This window comes from Dermacentor silvarum, chromosome 2 (assembly GCF_013339745.2).
Source record: "Dermacentor silvarum isolate Dsil-2018 chromosome 2, BIME_Dsil_1.4, whole genome shotgun sequence".
Taxonomy (NCBI): domain Eukaryota; kingdom Metazoa; phylum Arthropoda; class Arachnida; order Ixodida; family Ixodidae; genus Dermacentor; species Dermacentor silvarum.
The window spans coordinates 211430264-211452219 of record NC_051155.1 but is presented as its reverse complement, the minus strand read 5'-3'; the positions used below and the strand labels follow the sequence as shown (position 1 = coordinate 211452219).

Below are 21956 nucleotides of genomic sequence, written 5' to 3'. Positions count from 1 at the left end.
CACATAAAAGGCCTAGTGTAAGATAGTGTAGAAATAGAGGAGCCGCCGTGCAAAATCTGATGTTTGAAATACAAGCGGCAGTGTCGTTTTTGATAAGTGATGCATGACTTAGAATGCGCCGCTCTTCGGCATGACCTCCAAGATGAGGCGGCAGATGGCTGCCTGCAGCACACTGAGAAATCTCAGAGGTGACGAGCTGGGACTTGCATCATAGCGACAACCCTCAGGTGCACACGTCATCTGCTTAGGGGCCGTTTGAAGGTGCTAACAAAAAACTATACAATTACCAGCCCTGTGGCTTTGCCAAGATTGCTTCAGTGGTAATTTTATACTACTCATAAAATTTATAACAAATATAGCCTAAACAACATTTCGTTGCAGTTGGCCTTCAAAGTTTTTTTCACAGCTGTTGAAGCTAAAGGGATTACTTTGACACCGGTTAATGCACCCTGCATTGACTCTTTTTACTGTGACAGCACGTAAAAGCTCAAAACAGGGGTTAAAAGCTCAGAACAGGGTTTGTTCGATCTGCCCTCTTGTTCCTTTATGCTGCAACCTGTGGCATTTTTCTTTGATCGATGTATCATGTAATTAATATAGGATGGTCAGATGCCACATACAACATTTTACTTCAACAGCATTTAAAAACTCAAAACGGGGTTTGCTCTGTTTTTTTTTTTTTTTTTTTTTTTAACGCCAAAGCAGTGTGTCATTGTGCCATCATTGCCATGTCACCTTTGCCTGTTGTTCATCATTGTGCCGTCGCCATTGTCATTATCATCGCCGTGCCATTGTCATTGTCATGCTGCCGTCACTTTGTTGTTGCGTACAGTTTGGAGAGGATTGCAGTTTTGCATAGAGTTGGGGGTAGTCGAAGTAGTAACTGCTGTCGAAGCTGCTGTTGCAGTAAATGAGTTCAGAATTGTGGGAATAGCTGAAGGCCAGTCAATATTTTTAACACTGCATTGACACTAGAATTCAAAGCTCTCGCTCTTTAGAGCTGCCCTCTAGTTTTGGACTTCTGTTGCTTTTGGCTAGCAAGAACATTTCTGATGAAGTATGGAATCAAGCATACAGGTGCCTGGGTTGTTAATAAATTTTTATTTCCCTTGCTTGCACCACTGTTATTATAACAACATAAAAATTGTAGTGTTAGCGCCACTGTGTCTATGTTACTGCTATAATGCTCCTTCTGCTCTTTGAACACCTCCTTCGAGTGATTTGTCCTGAGGACCATTTTATCTCTTTCCCTTCGCCTTACTTACTTGTTTTTATGTAATAGATCTCCTGGAATGAATCACTTGGTAGACTTCTTGAAGACCGTGGCAAACATCCAATTGTCTCCAGGTGCTACAGAAGAGATTCTCCTGGGATTGTCTAAGGTCTGCAACAATGTTTGATACTTGCTGTGTGCTTGAAATGCTGACTGTGTCTGCATGCATATGTGCGTTGAGTTCGAAAAAAAGAAAGAAATGACAATCAAGACTGGCTTCTCTGCAGTAAGAGGTATTGCGGTACGAAGACCGCTTGAGTAATTCATTTCAATTTGTAGCGTATGGCGCCAGTGCTGGAAGCGTTCATGTCTATGTACATAGACGTTTAGGTGTGATGGTGCAGAGTACAGTAAGTGCTGTAATAAGTAAAACAAACAAGCAAACAAACAAACAAATAAATAAGAAAAATGAACCATGACAGATGCACCTTCAAGGCACTGGACACCTGTGTACAGCAAGACGATCAAATGCCTCCTGACAGAGCATGCTACAAACACACTGTTTCTCGAATAGCAATGCTGATTTCGTTATCCAGTAAATGTTACTGTATTTACTTGTGTGAGGTCGGCCCTCAAGTGTGGTTCACACATCCTATTCTCGAGCTCCGAAATGTCAGTTTAATTCAATAGAGTGTTTCTTTACAAAATTTACAAATTTGTGCAATTTTGGAAGCCTCTTTGGAAAGAATGCTGTCATAATACAGCTTGTCGTGGCCGGGGGGGGGGGCTAATACCAAGCAGCAGATAGAGTTATCGTATATGCTCCCCTTGGGGAGCAGAGTTGCGCACCTGATTGGACGCGCCGCTCGTGCCCCTATTCGCCAAATCTGCTCACATGCGCAAAAAGCATCTTTTTGAGGGAAAGCCAACTTTTTTCTATGGCCTGCTCTGCCGCCTGCAGCGCCACTGTCGTCGCGAGCCACTGTGCGCTGCTGTCTGCTGCGCCACGAGGCCTTTGCGGAATGAAGGAGCAAGCACACTCAGCAGCTGCATTCAAGAGGAGTGGCTTTTCTGCTTAACACGGATGCCTTCGGCGGGCAAGATGGCGGACCTATGTGCAACTCTGCTCCCGTAGGGAGCATATACAGTAACTCTAGCAGCAGAGGCAGTGCAGAATTCAAATGCACAAAAAGATTAAGCATTCGATGTTCCTTTGACACTATTTACATTGTAAGTGCAAGCATATATATCTGCACAGCTGTGTTATTGCCTATACAAGCACACCTACACACACACATTTGGCGTGTGTGCTGCTAAGCCCGAGGGCGCGGGTCAAATCCCGGCTGTGGCAGCTGCATTTCGATGAGGCCCCAAGTACCGTGCATGTACCGTGCATTGTGTGCATGTTAAAGGACCCCAGGTGGTCAAAATTAATCCGGAGTCTCTCACTGCGGCATGCCACAGAATCATTTTGTGGTTTCGGCAATTAAAACTCTAGAATTTATTATTTTTTTACACACACACATCTAGCAGATGAACTCACATTTACAAATATATTGCATACAAATACACATACTTACGAACTAGATATGTATATAATTTAGACGTTGATCTCACAATAGTACATAAATATAAAGTAAGTTACAGAAGCTTTCAATGCAAAAGTAGTTTCTAAATGGCATGTGAGTGACATTTACATGCGTAGTAAAACAGGCAACTATATTGTTTTTTCATGTAACCTTGCTGTTAACAGGAATAATTCTTTCTGTAAAAGCAATTTAATCTGGTTCTAATTAGTGCTCTTATAGAGCTTATTTTAACAATATGGACACATTGTATGCTAGTGACTGTTTAAAATAAATTGTCCAATATTGCATTATCATCTGCATTTGGATACTTGTGTCAGATGGGTTCTAGAGCCTGTCTGACTCAAGGACGTCGGAAAGAGAACTTTACACCTTAGGAGCATCTGCATCAAATGCACTAAAGCAGCCTGAGTTAGTGAAAGTGATGAAAAATACTTAATCAGTCTTCCTAGTATGTTGCCAGTGTTTCTGTATTCTGTGTTTAGGTCATGGTGCTGTACCAGGTGTCAGCTGGTACCATAGTCCAAAATATGAAGTGAAGTGGAGTTTATTTTTTCTTTTGAGGCACTTATCGAAGAAAAATTATATAATGTGTCTTACACAACTAAATATGGCAGTCTCGTAAGAGCGGAAACCTATTTACCTGTAACAGGGCATACCATGCTGAAATGTTCCACTACTGTTCCAATTCTGTTAGCGCTGTCACCCAGAAACAAGTTGCTGCCTACTCTAGTGAAATTTTACTTGTTAGCTCAACATTTTTCATGTTTTAGACCAGTTTCATATTCATTTGTGGGCACAAACACTTTGAAATGGATGGAGCTGAGTGCACCTGATACATGGAGCAGGTTGTTTGTGGAAGATGTGTATGTGCTAAAATATTATTCTTGTAGACATTCTGCAATATACAGTATTTTTTTTTTTTTTCACCAGGTCATGCTGAACTTGCAGAAACATCCGAATCTACTGGGTGCCTCAACGCAATTGTTTAGCAAATTTTCAGCAGACTCTGGCTGTCTGCCCCTGGACTACGTGTTGCAAAAGTTGCGAGAAAATCTGACTCCTTTGCTGGAGGCTGCAGACACCAACATCGTATGTGCTTGTTGCAAGTTCTTCCTCAATATTGCGCTGTTGTGCACTGCTGATGAACAGGCCTTATTCGAGGGGTGGTGGGGGGGACCTTACAGGTCCAAAACAATGTGGGAGTCCAAATGACTCAAAGCTTGTTTGAGTTAGCGAGGTAGCAGCTGTAGCGGATGTTGCAAGTCCAGCCTTGTCACCTGTAGGTGCTAGCTGCCTGCATCTCGAGGACGAAGGCGATCTAAATGCATATCTAAATACATTTTACATATGTGTCTAAAGACACATATTTAAGTACATTTAAGGTTTCATACCCCTTGTGTTACAATTGCCAAGCATGGGCACATACCGTAAAAACCCGCATATTATACGGACTCGCATATAATACGAGATGAGATTTGGAGATAGCGAAAAGAGGGAAAAAGTTTCATCCACGTAATAGTAAGACGAGTGAGGCAAACTCAGTGAAAACATTTGTTTACATTGAACTTCGCACTTCAATCATCATCGTCCTTGGTTGCGCTTTCTTCGGACAGTTCCTTGTCTGAAAACTCTTCCCAGATATCGTCATCTTTGTGCCACCAAGCCATTTGAAATTCCGCACTTAAATGCACGCACACAAGGTCCTTCGGGATGGTTGCCCATGCGTGGCGGGGCTGGCGATGCCGGCTTCAGCAGTTGTGGATGATGGTAGCAATCCTGCAATGATGTAACCAAACTTTGAGTCTGATTTTTGGCAGAAATTTTGGTTTGGATCAGCATGAGGCAGAAATTTGGGATGCTGATAATTGGAAAAAAATTGTTTTGTTACATGGCAGGTTTTTACGGTACTCAGTGGCACATACCCAGTTGTACATATTCTGTGCCCAAGTTGTTTACTAGGCCAGACAGTGGCCAGAAGCAAGTTGTCTATTCGGGCATGTAAGCAGTGGTTTAAGTTGTTGACTGGGCAAGACAGCAGCTAACACATACCACATGGCCCAAGTTGTCTATATATATCTACAAATATATCCGGCGAGGAAACGACGGCGAATGCCAAACCATGGGGAAGAGGTAAAGAAAGGTTTGCTTTAAGGAAAGGATTGTCCTTATACATCATCGAGTGCGCATTTTACCTCTTCAAAAGAGAAAGCTAGGCTATGAAAAGTACTCGTGTTATGGTACAGCAGTTAGGACATCTTACATGTAAGCATGATGTTAGACTTTGGTTCCCAGCTGTGGTGGCTTTGTTATAACAGGAGCAGAATGCAAGAACTTTCCTGTATCAAGCTTTGTGTACACGTTAAGGAACCCTGGCGGTCAAAATCAGTTTGGAGCCTCTTATTACAACATCTCTCTTAGCCCACGTTTTGCTTTGGGACATTAAACACCATCAGTCAATCAACCAGTTAATGAAAATTTTGAGAATGGCAGAAGCTTTTAATGTTTGATGATTCACATGGCTTTTAACTGTACCAATAAGGCATGGAAAAAGAAATTCTACTGTCCTTGCGCATGAAGTAGGAACAGGGCTTCATCTATTTAAATGTTAAGCAGTTAAATTGATCACATTATGGTCATATTCTTTGCAAATTCTTGCACCTGTTGCTATCTTACTGCAATGCTGTAGCTTTCTGTGTTATATTCTTGGTTCTGAAATCATGTTACGGGTGCATTGTTGGCAGGTTTCTTTCTTGTCTTGCTCAGCTGTCATATGGCAGATTCCACTGGTCGTTCTGGAGGAGCTATACCTGAACCTTTGAGATCGGGCTCGGATCATGCTTGCATTTTGCAAATCGAAATCTGCCAGTGAGGGCACAATTCTCCGTTCCAGCGGCAGCAGAACAAGTTGCAGCATAGCAAGTTGATCTGAATTCACCAGTGGAAAATGCAAGTGTAGTCTCAATCAGTTAAATGGAAAACAAGTTCTTCGCAGCAAAAAAACTTGCTCCAAATTGACCAGAGAAATTCACCTATAGTTTACATTATTGTATAATTTACCTCTGAAATGCACTATTTGATGTAGGTTTCAAGTAAAACCTATGTTGGTGTCCTGGCTATGGAAGTCAGCAAAGCTCTTGCCAAATCGGAAGGTGGCGAAGAAAATGTACGGTATGTGCTTGTTTCCTACATGGTCTTAGTCATCACCGCCAGTCCAAAAATGTAACATTTAGTGTGTAAACCATGTTTTCTTATACTTTTTCTCAGGCATTCTCTCATTGCCAAGACACTACGGGACAGCTTTGTTGGAATCAAGTTGGACAGGCTCCTGTATATACGGGTATGTCCAACATTTTTCAAGGTTCTCAAGGATTTTCGATAAGATTTTACATAAATTAGCCACTTTGGGCTGAACCTGTTTCTTCTTTCGTCTAAATTGAAGTACGTACTGTCATGCACTGAGTCAATATTCATGTAACATTCTCTCCTTATTCTTTCTTTTTCTCCAGGATACTGGCCTCGAGAGCCTGAAGAGGGTGGCCGTCTGCTTAGAAGCTCTGCAAACAACTGTGCTTCAGTTGTTGCAACCTTCTGCTCTGTGAGACATTTTTGTGCTTGTTTTTACATCTAGGACTATATTCGTACAAGTCAACTATGAGCAGCAAGAATTTAAGCTCTTAGTCCTACTATTCACCAACTGAAATGATGTGGGTTTGCTGAGGAGGGTGTTTCAATTTTTTGTACAAAGTAAGTAATGTTGACCAGCTAGCTTGAGCCACCCATGATGTGATGCGCAGTAAACAAACCTGCACAAGAGACCCAATTTAATCATTCTGTCATCGTTTCCATCTGCTTTTGAGATAAATGCTGGCTTACACATGTTCCTTTCGAGTGTGTCTGCATTTGACCAAAATTGTTTCAAGCAGTGGTAATGTGTTCATTGAGTGGTAAGTGGAAATGTCCAGCACCTGTTGTACCTGTCTGCTGAATGTCACTGTCTCAGGAGCATGTGAGATCCTCCAGTGAATAATGATTTGCTCACATTGCAGCACCTGAAGAAGCTGCACAACTGTAGTATGTTTATAGAGTGTAACGTGCCTTGGTGTATGTTATGACACATGCATGGTGTCCTGCAATTTACCGTTGCTGGTGTCAGGACTGCAGTGGCAGCGTGAGGTGAGGGCGTCTGTGGCTATTTGGGAGACAAGTTCCATCACTTTGTGACACAACAGTTTGGTAGCTCTACACATCTACGAAAGTGCTCGCTGATGTGATGTGGCACGAAGTTCAGTTGGTTGGCCGTGTAGTCCATGGTGTTGAGCCATGCCAACGCCCACTAGCATGCTATCAGCTGCACAAGCTACAGGGGTGTCCTTCTTGGTTCTCAAAGAGCCGTAGACATCCTCAGCTCATGCTCTCAATGTGAAGTGAAATGAACTCATTCTATTTCATGTTTTTGGCAACTTTACAAATACATGGGACTAAATGTTTTGAGTTCTTTAGCTTACCCTACTGCATGCCTTCACTTTAAAGTTTCATGAAACTTGCACAAGGTCAGACTAGACTGGCTGATTGCTCTTCTGTGCGCCGCAATGGCGTAGTGGCTAGGGTGTTCTGCTGCGTAGCACGAGGTTATGGGTTTGAGTCCCAATTGTGGTGCCACATTTCAATGGGGGCAAAATGCAATAAAGCTACGATTTAGGTGTGCTTTAAGGAACCCCAGGTGGTCAAAATTAATCTAGAGCCCTCTAGTGTGGCATCCCTAATACGTTTTAACCCATCGGTCACTTTCAGGATGTTAAACCTCACAATTTCATTTTTAAACTTTCTTTTATGAAAGTCTGTCGGTTCGTTAAGAAAGGATTCGATAGCAAGCAAAATAAAGAATGAAGGCTATGGCCGCTGCCACTACAGGTTCTTGATCAATCACTCTCAGAGATGCTATCGCCTTGTTTGACAATGTTCCCACTGTGACACCTCATTGCAGCGATGGACATCTTGCGAATGGCTTTGCTAATCAATGCGCACAGGAAGTGATCTCTTCGAAGTTATCAATCGAGAATATGATCCCTGTTTGTCAAGAAAGGTTTTGCAATGTTCTGGTAGTATAAAATTAATAGAGTAGTATAAAGGCTGAGGGATCGGGTGGAGGAAGCTGGTCTTGCTTCTTCACCCACCGGCGAGTAGACTTAGTCCAGAAGTCCAGCAGCAGTAACTGCCTGTCACCCCTGCTCCCTCAGCCATTGCTGGTCTTGCAAGCTTATTCTGGACAGCGCTGCTTCCTACTGGTCTAGGGTAGGATAAGGAAGGGGTTGTTGGGTAGGAGTATTTTGGCATGTCCAGACTGAATGATATAGGGAGGCATATTCATTGCAGTGCGGCCATTTGTATGGGTATAGAGTAGGGTGCATTGCATTCACTGATGTAGAAAAGTCTACTGAGACTGACAACGCACTACTATTGATGCGATAGCGTTAAGGGCCCCGTGTCGCAGGAAATCCGGTGTTGGCAGGGGCGTGGCCGCCGGCTTCGTTGGCGGAAATAATCATCCCGAACCACCCCGACCGCGCAAGTCCTCCGCGTGGCGCAAGGCGTTTGTGAACAAAATTGAATTTCTCAAAGTAAAATCCATCAGAAAAATCGTAAAGTACGACTTAACCATAACCTACAGACCTACAACCAACCACAACCTTTAGCGTCGGATTGTAATTTGAATATACGAGAAAACATAATTCTCTTACACTGAGACTTAAACACAAACCCCTTTTCCAGCATTTCTACAATTCATACAGCGGCGCGCTGCTGTTTCTTCCTTGCAAAAACACCATCCAGATGGTGCTCGCCTCCTCGGCAGCCGCGCGCGGAGGCGAAGTTGGACAAAAAAAGCTGCAGTTGCCAGGAAGCCTCATAAACAGCCAGTGACCTTTGAAGGCTATCGCGTTCCACTTTTAAAGGCGAAGCTTAGGCGTCCTCAAAATTTTTATTTATTTTGCTGGCACCAGCCTTGTCAAATATTTGTTCTTTGTGTGCACCGTCATGGAATGGTACACCAGCCAAATCTCATTGGTTTTGAGTAATGTGCTACTGTATATATATATTTGATATATTTGATTGCTGTTCAAATATATTTTTGTAATTGGTGCCTTGTTGTTCCATTGTGTTCTGGATCCTTCTCGCTTTGTATCTTGTAACATGAATGCTGTACTATACTGACTACACTTGTTGCTCTATTTCGTGTGTCCTTGGGAAACCTGCCTAATTTGCTCTCAGTAAGAATATTTAACACTTCTCCACTACTAGTGATATTCTTTCATTAAATATGTTTTCAGCCATAAGGAAATTTTATCCTGATTCAAAATGCTGCTACCACTTTGTAAAGCCTCTGAGGTTATGTTTCGATTGGCTTATTGATCACTTTCAGCCTTGCAGGTCTTTGCAGTAATACAGATAGGGCTCAGGCTTTGCTTCTTTCATGGCATTCAATTGCAATCACGTTGAGTTATCACATGAGTGTGCATGGATTAGTAGATCCGAAGATTAAAACATTCCGTTAAACAGTTTGAATGCAAGGGGAGTTTAGATGATGTTGTGTACAAGTCACGTTCCTTAAATTTAACTTTTCAGTCTTATCAAGGAAAATAGGACGTTGCTGTTCTGCCTGTTTGCAGCAGAACTTGGTTCACCTCTATGTACGACATTTTCTAAACTACAGTAGAATCTTGGTAGACGGAAATGGCTTTAATTGAATTGCTGGTTAAATGAAACTACAGGCTCTCAATTGATTGATTTTGTATTCTAAATATTAAAAAAAACTTTCTTTAATCGGAACCAAAATGTTTGCAACTTCCTCTAAACACAACTACAGAATCAAGCCATAAAGTTTTTTTTGTCCCGGAGAACCACATTTTGATTATTTTTGTGACATCTGTTTTCTGTGCAGAAAGTCATACTTGCTGGAGGCTTGGCACATGCTGCGCATTCAGTGTTTTTCTTTGTGTGTTAAATAGTGACACTTCCACCCTTAATGTTCGCTCCAACGAGGGCAGCAATGAAGTGAGGGAAGACCAAAAAATGACTGTTGCAAATGAACCCACTTTTATTTGGCTATCGGAGCATGGCCGACCTCTGCTCAAGTTGACAGAGGATGCAGATTTGGTGTATGCTTTAGCCATACTGTGGTCTATCTGTGTTGACATCACGACAGTGGTCGAAGTACAGATTGACCAGGTCGCATGCAAGCATATGTACGTGCATCAACGTGTTTGGCAACTGTTTTTGTTTCTTGTTCTATTCCTTTTATTGCCATTTGGAGGTGACATAACTTTTGGCGAATCCACTATTTCGGACTTTCGTTCATATGTACTTGTAGGCAGTCCCTGCTGAGTCTGAATTATCAGTCGGTGACTATACTGTTTCCTGAATAAGTGCTAAGCACCTTGTCAGTTTCCTTTTTTTTTTTTTTTTAAGCTAGCTGCTACATTGACTTAATACTCAACATTTCTGAGTACAGTGTTAAGAAAGTGTATAACATATAGGGCTGCACCACTGCACATCTTTCTCGGTAAACGAAACTTCTGTTTATCGGAACATATCTTTCGGGTCCGTGAGGTTCCGTTTGACAAGATTCTACTGTATATAGTCCTCAGCCAAAGAATAATTTGGAGGGACAAATTTGGGCTTAAAATAAGTTCGTCTTTAGATAGTCCGCATTCACTGCATGGTCTGCAGAAACTAAGCACCCACTTTAGCTGCTTGCATATCTGGAGTTGCCAGTCATCTGGAAAAATTGCTTGTGTGCAGTGAAGCTCATTGAGGAGCTAATTTCGCTGTGTGATTTTGTCTGGTATGGTGTTGCACGTGCAATCAAACCTAATAATTTTCAAGTGTGGCTACAATCTAAAAAAAAATCTATTCATGCATAGTCTGCATACATCGAAAGTCCACACCACACAAAATTTCAACCTTCATATATGTATGGTCTGTGGACTAGTCCAGAAAATGGGGTATTTCTTTCTCTTCCCCGCAGCTCCAACTCGCAAAATGAAGCTACAGCTACAGCAGCTGAGAAAGCAACCATGCGTGTGCAGCTTAACGTCAGCAGCGAGCGGATGGTGTTGGCTCTGCTCAAGGACTGCCTCGAGTGTCGCTTGGATGATGAGCTGCTGTGCGATGTGTTCCACATTCTTGTGCTCCTCCTGAGGTGTCAAGGTAATGAGAACATATTGCTTAGCATTTTGTCAATGTGTCTCCACGTTCGGCTTTGGCAGTGTCCTTATCACAGGAACAGAACTAGGTTTCTCTTTAATTTAGCATAAACATGCTCATGTTGGTCTTGTAGTAAGGGTAGTAAAGTGTGCTGAAAAAAAAACAAAAAAAACTGCATGGTATGCCATAGCAGCACAAACAACTTAGCCTAAGGGTAATGGTAAAAGCCTATGGGTCATGCCTCCATTTCCTAATAAATTTTTTCTCCTCATTACGTTTATTAAGGTACAGTGACAAATTGTCAACGGGCACTTTTGTTATACTATATGTTTATGTATCATACGTACTGCCATTGTGGTCATCTTTACAGCTGATGTTCTTTTGTGCATGTTATCCTAACTGCCATGCCGTCGCTTTATTTGATTAATATTTTTGTTTATTTGTAAGGTGCGAGTTCTTATGCATGACAATCTGTAGATCTATTGCCATTTCATCTTAGATGCTAGTCATTTTGAAACATTATATTGGATTTGTGTTGAATAGCAGTAGCCGTGGCAGTGAATTGCTGGGAATCAGTGCAGTAAATCAGGATCACAATTGACATAGCTGTTCTGCCTATCATAATTGGTAACTATGTTTGTGCATGGTCATTTGTTTTAGTTCCAGCTTAGAGTGTCCTTGGAGTAAGGCTCCTTTAAAGCTTATATTAGTTAGACATTTCACTTGATTAAATGTCTGCAAAGTCGCCAGCATTAGATTGTTGTTTTTTCTCAACTATTTTTGGAGAAATTTAATGTATCTTAAACTAAATATATGTCACTGTGCTGCATAGTGTCATGCACTGCATGCGATGTTTCGTGTTCGCCCGTCTCTGTAAAATTGTCACCATCACAAAAAAATTGCTTGCACTCTGTCCTTGCTATAGCCAATTCAAATCTTCAAGATTAGTTCATCTGTTAGCCCTATGTTGTTGATGCTGATAGTTACATTGTTATCATAAAACGTGTTCAGTACACAACTGCAAGGAGACCTTATGGGGTGTGCTCCTGTAGCACTTTCTAATGTTGCAAGCATTATTGTAATCATGTTTATTTACCCATAAAAGTAATAGTAGTTTTGTTTGATGATACCTTTAATAACCCCTTCAGTCATGGTTGCACACATTTGTGAACGCGACTTATTTTTGCCATTTCTGTGCAGTTGTGGCAAGGAATAGACCACAAAAATTAAGCTTAGGGTAAATTGAACGTTCTGCTTACCTCAAGTACCTTCATTTTACTTCTGAGAAAAATCTATCGCTATAGAAGATCGCTTTGGAGAAGGCACTACAGTGTTTGATGGGAGGTGTGACGTGACACGTTTCTGTAGCATTTGCAAAATGCTTACAACCAATAATTAACCTGTGCAAGTAATTCAGCACTATTGATTCAATTCTTTTTTATGGAGAAACATATCATTACTGAGTGCACAATAATTGGATACCTAATCACCGTAATTATGGTGATTCATCATAAAATGCAGAAAGAGCCATTCTACCACTTTGACTTGCTCGTAATGGAATCTGCAGCACCTTGGCATAAAATTATGTAAATTTCATACAGTTATCGACAGTCGATCATAATTCGTGACTGAAGGGGTTAATGAGGGGAGATGTAGTAGCCTAGTTTCTTAGCTGCTTTATAGTATAAGAGGATTCACTCTGCTGTAAATTTTCATCGACGCTTCACCAAATGGTTTTTCTCTTTCCTCACACATCATCTTTCAGAAGTACCAAGTGCAAGTGACCTCCTCAGCTTCTTCCCCGCCATCGCGGTAGCATGGAACACCCGATTTGTAAGTTTGCTTCCTCTGTTGGTTTAGTGCTTGGCCATTTTGCCTGGTGTGCCTTTAAAGATGAATTCCCAGAGTGGGTATTTGTAGAGTGCTGTACTAGGCATACCTGCAGTGGTGACTCAGTGGCTGTGGCATTCTGCTGCTGAGTAGGCGGTCGCAGGTGTGATTGCCAGCTACGGTGGCCACATTCTGATGGGGGCAGAATGAATAGGCGCTCAGTGTGCTTGGATTTAGGTGCATAGAAAGGAACCCCAAGTGGTAGAAATTAATCTGGAGCCCTTGTTTCCCCACTAGAGCCTTTCTCATAGTCCTCACATTGCTTTGGGATGTTACACCCAATAATTTCATTTAATTTAATTTTGTCTGTGTGAAGCAAGCCCTCATTTCAGAGGATGGCGACGAATGGGGCATTCTGTGCTGGGGGCCAAGATACTGATATTATTAATCAAGCATTGTACGTGTTTGTATGAGCAATTCGTAACCCTTGCTGCGCAAATGACAATGGACATAGTTTATGTTTGGTCGTCACTCTTGTAATAAGGGCTGACAGTAATAAAAGAAATCAATTTTAGCGAATGCTGCAACTAGCAGCATTAGGAGGTGATAAAATAGTCCGTGGTAAAAAAAGCAGGGGACATTAACATTTGTATATACTTTTAAAATATTCGGTTTCTTTACTATCCTACAGAGAGATGTACTTTGACACCCAGTTGTTACTGGGGTAACAAGCACCTTGAGTGATGTTAAAGCAACGCGAAATGGCTATGATAATAAACACGGTCTCTTACAAAGCAGTGACATTTGAGAATTGCATTTAGTGACGGCAGTGTTTGATTACGCTGCTATTCCAAACACAGACATACACATGCATACTTACATGCACCTGAAAGTATAATTCGTAGCACTGTTCCCAAGAAACATCGCTCACCCACATGATTTATGCTGACAATTCTTTGTTGCACCGGGTACAAAAAAGTACTTGTTGAAACGTTGCTCTGATCTGAAGCTCCATCATTGTTTAGGTTTTGTTGCTTTGAGCGCCGTCAGATGTTTGCACCTATCTGCGTTACAGGGAAAGGTGCCTGGCCTTGAGTCTTCAGATAAAAAGCTTCAGTTTGAAGGAGAAGGGTCTGACAATCTACTTTGTGCAAGTCTAACTGTAGCCAGCTTTCTGCCACGTGGAACGTTCAATGTGGAGCCCTTGCTGAGCCATGCACTTGTACGTACACGTCAGCTGTCTCTTACCTGGTGGTGTGAATGCTCTAATCACAAACAATTTAAGAATAGCACTTGTGTGGAACTGTTATTTATTTGATCATGTATAAGATGTCAGCAGAGGTTTGTGCGCAGTGTAAATAACTTAGTCACAAATGGTTTGTGTTATGTGTAATTGTGGTTGCTTTCTATTCTTACATTCATTTGAACTTATTTGACAGAGCATGATGAAGCCATATAAAGAGAGCATTTCCATGTTTTTGTTTGATATATTTTAATAAACTATAAGTTGCAACAAATGATGGGTATCTAATGAAGGTTAGGAATAGACAATGAGCATGCATACTCGAAGTCGCCATGTGTGTTGTAGAGATGCCAATGGTGGTCCATGCAAAAGATGACTTAAGTTAATTTAAGGCATCTATAGTAGTTGTTCATTTGAAAATATGCTGTGCTGTGAAGTTTTCAGTAAATTAGACTGTACTCACAGTCAGGATGCTGTAACCTGTTTATTTTGTAGTGTGTGTGTCTACACCACATTAAAATGTTGTGTGTGGCATCTTGAAGCTCTGTGTCTGAACCCTTTCTTTGCTGATGGTACACTTATGTTTACCAGACTGAAGGATCAACCGAAGTTCAGAGGGCTGCCGCACGGCTGTTGTGCCACTGCATCTTGCGACGGAATGCGTCCACTGCTGTGGTTCATACCATCAGGTGATACATGTTGCCCCGGGGTTACCAGATTTGACTACTTCATTCCAAATCTGCTACTTTAGGGGCTTGGCTAGGCACTGTCAAGGTTTCTGTCAACAGGTTCTTGGCCTAACTGTACCAGCTGTGGTTGCTTAGTGGTTTTGGCATTGTGCTGCTAAGCATGAGGTCGCGGGATCAAATCCTGGCCGCGACGGCCGCATTTCGATGGGGGTGAAATGCAAAAATGCCCGTGTACTGTGCATTGGGTTCATGTTAAAGAACCTCAGGTGGTCAAAATTAATCTGTAGTCCATCACTACGGTCTGCCTCATAATCAGATAGTGGTTTTGGCACATAAAACCCCAGAATTTAATTTTGGCCTAACTGTAGTGCAGTGGATGTTATTGGAAAGTGATAGGAAATGTAATGAATGTTAGCATAAATAAAGGAGACATATAAATGGCTCGTTTGGTTAGACCACTGGCCCTGCCTCTTAATCAGATTGTGGTTTTGGCAAGTAAAACTCCAGAATTTAATTTTGACCTAACTGTAGTGCAGTGGATGTTATTGGAAAGTGATAGGAAATGTAATGAATGTTGCATAAATAAAGGAGATATGTAAATGGCTCATCTGGTTAGACCACTGGCTTGTCTGCGTTCAAATTTCACGCAGGGGTAGCGATTCGCAGCGTATTTCGCGTAGTGTCACGTTTGCATGCAGTACTTGTGTTTTTTGTGCAGAATGTCATACTTAGCAAGCAATCCTATGGAAGCTACACAAGTAGTGCGACCATAGAAGTCTCTCTCCATGCATTTCCCAGTGCTGTTGTATTGGTCTGCGATGCTTTCCACAGAATAACTGCGTTACATATTACAACCAAAACTTGTAGATGTGAAGTCATGTCAAATCACTTACTATTTGTGCACTTTTGTGCTGCTTGTATTCAGAGCACTATGTTTTGGTCATGAGCACTAGCGATGTGCTGTGGCCGTTGGTCGCATAAACGTGTCACTCCGCTCGTTCACTGCAGGTATGTTTAGACCTGTGACTTTTTTTGATGCAAGCATTGCATCATATTGTGGATAAAGAAGTATGAGACTTTTAATGTTACAATGAATTACATGACACATGCGTATCTTTTTTTCATATGTGACGCACAGTTTTTTCGTTGCAAATGCAAGCAGTGAGAGAAGCCTTTCTAGCGTTGCCTGTTATATATGAAACGGAGTGTAGGCATATGGGAATGGAGTTGTCATTGTCTCGGTAAGATCAGTGGTGCCATCTGTCACTGTTAGGTCAAAACATTGCATGTGCCATGTGCCGTAACAGTGACAGACAGTGCAACTGTTTGATTGCTGAGAACATCTGCTTTCTTTTTTTGTTTGGCATTGCTGAAGACGAGGTACTTGGGATTCATACTGAATGTAACAGGGAATTAGTGTTCGAGACATGGTATTTTAACAAACTGCGCTGCAAATTGTGAGAAAGCAAAATGTGAGTGCGAGTGAGCCGGTGCTTTGACTGGAAAGACCATTTGTGCCTGTCTTTCATATTTATGCAATATTGAATGTAATATTGCATAGATATGCAATATTGAATATGCAATTCAATGTAATTAAATGCAATATTGAATTCAAACAGCCTTTTCATAGTCTCTCATAGACTGAATACATTTGTTCAAGTGACATTTCAGAGAAATATCAAGTTAATACAGATTGGTAGATTGCACTTCTCAACCTTAGAAAGATCAGTCTTGCCCTGTGCAGAGGTTTGGTACAGCAGAAAGGACTTGCTTAAGAAAGTGGTGTTTTCAGTATAAGTGACGCTTTGGACATCTTAGACCGCTAATATATCACTTTAGTTTGATTTTATATTTGCCTATTGTGTCCCCTTATATGATGGTTCAATTTCTATCGTTTCCATTGAATCATTGTTCAACATTGTTCACTTTTAGCTCGGTCATCGAGAGAGCACCTGAACCAAATTTGTTGTCATGGGTCGATTGCGTTCGGGACCTCTGCTGTGTCTTGTCTGGAAAGGCCAAAAGGCAGGTATCCTCCTAGCAGTTCTATTGTGTGCATGCTCATTATGCACCTGCTCTTGCAAACAGTTCCATTTTCATATTGTACTCATTAGCAAATACATTAAAGAAATTTCTTGTTCTTTTTTTTTTTTTTTTTAGCTTTCAAGTTGGAGAAGACTGGCGGCAACCAAATGCTGTATGCTGCTTTGCATGTGAAACAGGTAAAATTTTAAGAAAGCAGTTCTTTTTAAGCACAAATTCACTTTACAAGCTTTGAATATCTGCATTTACTTGGGCCGACCTGAGTTGTGTGCAAATATATTCTACGTAGGATTATCTTAGAGAAACCATGACAGCAAATTTTTAACCTTGGATTATGCATTGCATATTAAACCGTACGTGTCCTGATGCAAGCTGGCAAAATTTAAGTGCATTCTGTGCAATAGAAAATTTGTATTTGAATTTCTTTATACCATTGCAGTTAAATCGTAAAGCACTCTGGCGACACTAACAGGTGATGGAATGAATTGCATTCTACATAGTCAATAGGTGATGTCCAAACCGCATTCCATCTGATCCTTCAGAGTAATGGAAGCTAATCTCAGGGGCCATACTTTTGTATGCTGCAAGTGGGCACCACCTATGTGCACGGTATATGATGGTTTTGTTTCTACACGTGCATCTTGGTGGTCAGTCTGAGATAATTTCTGTAGGGGTTTTTATTGCGCGAGTGAAAGAATTGTGAGCACAATGCACTGTTCAAAAAAATCCAGAAGTAGTTGCTCACTATCAGGGGAAGACATCGCACACAGTGCTTTCTGTTGGAGAAATTGCACAGCATTGGACATGCGCTTGGCATGGTGTTCACATGATTTCAGAATAATTCAGAGTAGATGACTCAGCGATGGCTTCGCACCTCTTGATGTCGCACAAGCTATGCCATGTCAATTGGCATTGGTAGGAAGGTCTTAGAGGCAGTGACTTCAAATTTAAATTTCTGGTTGAAATGTGCGCTGAGTGCCCAATATTTTTTCTGTTTAATTAGCCACGTTACTCAGTTAGAATGATAAACTGAGAATAGTTGACCGACCATGTCGTGGCCCCTTTATAGCATATGTCATTAATAACCTTTGCTCCCTCTAGTTTTGCTTGGGGGACAGTTGTTTGCTCTTAGTACATGTATTCCCTCTGTGTTGTGTTTTCTTTTTTGCTCAGAAAACCGGTCACTAATTGCTACTGTGAGTGACAGCAAATACATGTGTGATTGCATCATCAAGCTGTGCACCTCCAGTCACAGTTCCGTTAGAGAAGGTGAGAATCGTACATAGCCTTTATAGACAGCTCGTGCCATTGATTTTTGTATATACGAGACAGAATGAGCTGAGGGCACGCATTTTGCCTTGACTTGTGCAGCCATGGTTTCCCGCCTGCCAAGTGTCCTTTGCCACCTTCACGTGGATGATGCTCTGATTGCAAGTCTGCTTGATCTTCTGGAAGATGCTGACTATGCTGTCAGGATGAAGTTTGGGTATGTACTATGCTGGGTCACTCTCTACTGTGGTAATTGATGATAGAGACCACTTTGAAATTGCTATGTGTTGGTTCAGTTCGTTGAACTGCATCTGTGTCAAGGATGATTAAACTGGTGAACAAGTTATGAATCACAGACGTAAAATAAAGTGTAATGGTCGTTCTGCTGCATTTTGCAATGATACTCTTATATGCTATTCAGCTTCATTTACACACCATACATTTCCTTGCTTAGATCAATTATGCAGTGAAGCACAAATGAACAAAGGTGAATTCTGTACACTAGAATGAAGCTTTGACTTTTTGTCAATGTTCCGGTGTGTCGTTGACTTTCTGGTACTGCTTTATTTCATTTTAAGGCAGTCTTCTTTCTCTTAGCTTTTTCTTGCGCTAAATATTTGAAAATACTCTGGATCACAGATTTGGGCTGACTCACAGATAGCACTATCGCAAACACAGAAATGTGTATAGTAAGGCATCTGGTCATGTCAAGCTTGCTAAAACTACTGAATAAATTTTGGTTATAGCTGCACTCATGGGACGGTAACACCCCCAACTTTTAACTAGAGTTCTTCAACCAAACCAGTTGCAAAGCCTCCAATAGGCCCCACATGTCAAAATTCATACATGCCGATCCATGAAAAGTATATTAGGATTTGCCATGTTCTTAAAGCGTTGCCATTTCATTGCACAGCAGGGAAAAAAAATGTTCAAGAAATGCACAGTAAGCACAGCAAAAATAAGCAACCTTCCAAATCGGCATCATCTGCTGCTGAATGTGTTATATCGAGCCCCTTCTAAATGTATATTGTCAGCCCACTTATAGCTTGCAGCCATTAAAACAGTACAACACTTTTTGTCACACACACTAGTACATGAAGCACATTTGAAGTCCAGGCTACATGGCCAGGCTCACGAAATATTCAACTTTTTCTCGGATCCCACATCCCATAAACATTGGACCCTGCCTGTGCTGTACATCTTAAGTGTGCAGAACCTCAACTAGCACATTGCTGAACTTCCTGTGGGTGAGCTTGTAACATTGTTAGTTTATTTTTAGCTAGGGGTGTGCAAATAATCAAAACTTTCAAATAACGAATCAAATATAGGCACTGTTCGAAAATATTAATATTTTTTGAATAGTTTTCAAATACTTAACATTGCCAGCTGTGGGCAATCAAGCATGAAGTTAAATAAAAATGAATCAAATTGTACTCCTGCCTGCCACAGTGGACATAAAAAGCTGGAAAATGCGCGCTGAACTGCACTCAAATTTTGCTCGATAGGGCAGTTGGCAATCGCTGTTGCGTGGTACTGTTTCAATCTGAATATGCTCGATTGTAACATTATTTGATACAAGAGTGGCACCAATTGCATCGACAATGTAACTATAAAATATCTCCTTTTTTCACTATGCCATGGCTGAAATCAATGCCATTTCTTTTCTGGTATTTAAGTTATGCAGAGATGCTGATAGGATCATATAAGGCTGCCGTTTAAAACCTCATTCTGATAGTGCACAACCATGCAAGCAGCGAAGTAACTTGATTATTTGTTTGTAATGCTCTAATTGGACTTTTGATAAAGCGTACTTCGTAATTTGTGGTGTAATGATGGAAACTTGATAATATAGCAATTACTGGAATGTCAACATTCTTTTATATTAAAGGTAAAAAGGATGTTTTGTGATGATGATGTTGTGGGCCCAGGCCTCAAACACAATGAACACAGAGAGGCTTTAATGACACGGGAATGGGACTAGGACAACGTACACGATAACACACACACAATTCACTTGTTAGTTGTCTGTCGCTTACATACAGTGTCACTGTCCGATGAAGTCTAATGGAGTGTCGGTATCACACACTCACGGCACGAGGAGTCGCAGTGATGAATCCAGCAGTGGGTGGTGCAGGGGATGGAGGCCGGGGCGGAGGCCCGGCACACGACGAGCCACTAGCGTCACAGCTGGGTTGGGACGTCTGCCCACCACAGGGTAGACCGTTCAGAAGACTCGGCTGCACCGGAACACGCAGGCGTCAGATGCTCGCACAGCAGTGGAGCAGGCCGGATCAGGCACAGGGACAGCCTGACCTGTTCTCCCAGCTTACCCAGGAGCACCGGCCTAGGGTAGATGAACTGCTCGGCTCGTTAGACACGAAGGCTCAGACCAGGCATGAAGGCTCAGACCTGGCACAGGGACAGTCCGGCCCATTCTCTCAGCTCACCTAGGAACACCGGCCTTGGGTAGATGGACTTCAGCGCCAGTCACTGGCTCTTCCTCTTCCTTGTCCATTGCACACCACAACAGTCACGCACATTCGGCCGCACAATTCAAACATAGTGTAACTCCTATCACAGTTGATTATTATAAAAATGTTCGAGAAGTATTCAATATAAGAGTTCAATTCAGTTCATTTTGGCATTACTCGATTCGTATTCGATTTGGTCTCAAAATTTACTATTCGCACAACCTAGCTTTAGCAATTGGAAGTTATTCAGCAAGCCATCTTCATTTTTTTGGGAGCGGAGGAAGATTACAGTTCCGTCAGCTGAGACTTGCTCATGCCTTTGATCTCAAGTAGTGAAATACTTAAGGAAAGAGTGCAAAGGCAAGCTGCAATGTCTTGCAGGAATCGGCCCCTTAAAGTGCTGATGTCGAGAGGCGACTCCTGTGTCCGTGATGCCATTGTGTCACGGTTGAAGCAGACTCTGAACAATGCTTGGCAGTCGGAGAATGCTCGCCTGCAGGACACATTGCTCACAGCAGTTGGATGTGTAGGACAAGAAGCCAAGGATGAAGACTCGCAGGCGTTTGCTTTGCTATGCCTGCTGCAGCACCTGCTGTGCCGCACAGCAGGCATTGCTGACATCGCACGTGAGCAGGTGAGAGCTTCACTCAGTTTGCTCACCCGCCACAGTAGCCGACTGGCTATGGCACTGCGCTTCTGAGCTCGAGGTCGTGGGGTCGATCTCGGTCACGACAGCCGCATTCCGATAGAGCGTAATGCAAAAACGCTCGTGTTCCATGCGATGAGTGCATGTTAAAGAATCCCAGGTGGTCAAAATTAATCTGGAGCCCCCAACTACGGTATGCCTCATAATCAGGCCATAGTTTTGGCACGTAAAACCCCAGAATTTATTTTAATCTAATCGTATTGCTCATTTAGTCTGTAATTAATCACGCGTGCCTTTCTGTAGATACCCATGAACAGTTGAGCCCCTTTTAATGGTGTTAAATGAAGTTAGAATCAATATGTTCAGCAAACGGAGTATAAGCAAGCACACATACAAACATATGAAATGTTCTGGACGCACTCAAACTGAGTAATAGGACCAAGAGCTTTCTTGGCCTTCATGTTTTTGTACTTGCACTGTGCTGTGAATTTTTGCCTTTGGAAACAACCGGGCTGTATGCATTATCTGCCGATTTCTTCTGAAATCTAATTTTGTGTGCACGTCATGTCCCACAAAGGTCGGGAATGAGCCTTTTGTTGGATGCTACTGAATTTGTGGCTATTTTCATAACTCTTTATCTTTCTTCATGAGCAGTAGCTGCATCCATCATCAGGCATGCCAGTTTTGGGAAGTCAGTTACCAAGCATTAACTTAGACCCTGGTAGCTCCATGATCAGGAGTACCTTTTGTTGTGCGAGCCT

General features: G+C 41.9%; 1 protein-coding gene across 1 annotated transcript in view; it reads left to right on the top strand.

Moving 5' to 3' along the window:
• The window catches only part of LOC119442556 (serine/threonine-protein kinase ATR), a 94652-nt gene that overhangs the window by 8645 nt on the left and 64051 nt on the right, over nt 1-21956 (top strand). The window contains exons 7-20 of the mRNA XM_037707470.2: nt 1283-1382; nt 3733-3891; nt 5885-5970; nt 6067-6139; nt 6309-6397; nt 10826-11007; nt 12770-12837; nt 13910-14056; nt 14669-14766; nt 16699-16791; nt 16927-16988; nt 17983-18078; nt 18181-18295; nt 20931-21183. Coding sequence (XP_037563398.1) covers nt 1283-1382; nt 3733-3891; nt 5885-5970; nt 6067-6139; nt 6309-6397; nt 10826-11007; nt 12770-12837; nt 13910-14056; nt 14669-14766; nt 16699-16791; nt 16927-16988; nt 17983-18078; nt 18181-18295; nt 20931-21183 — 1621 coding nt within the window. The remainder of the gene's footprint in view (nt 1-1282; nt 1383-3732; nt 3892-5884; nt 5971-6066; nt 6140-6308; nt 6398-10825; nt 11008-12769; nt 12838-13909; nt 14057-14668; nt 14767-16698; nt 16792-16926; nt 16989-17982; nt 18079-18180; nt 18296-20930; nt 21184-21956) is intronic.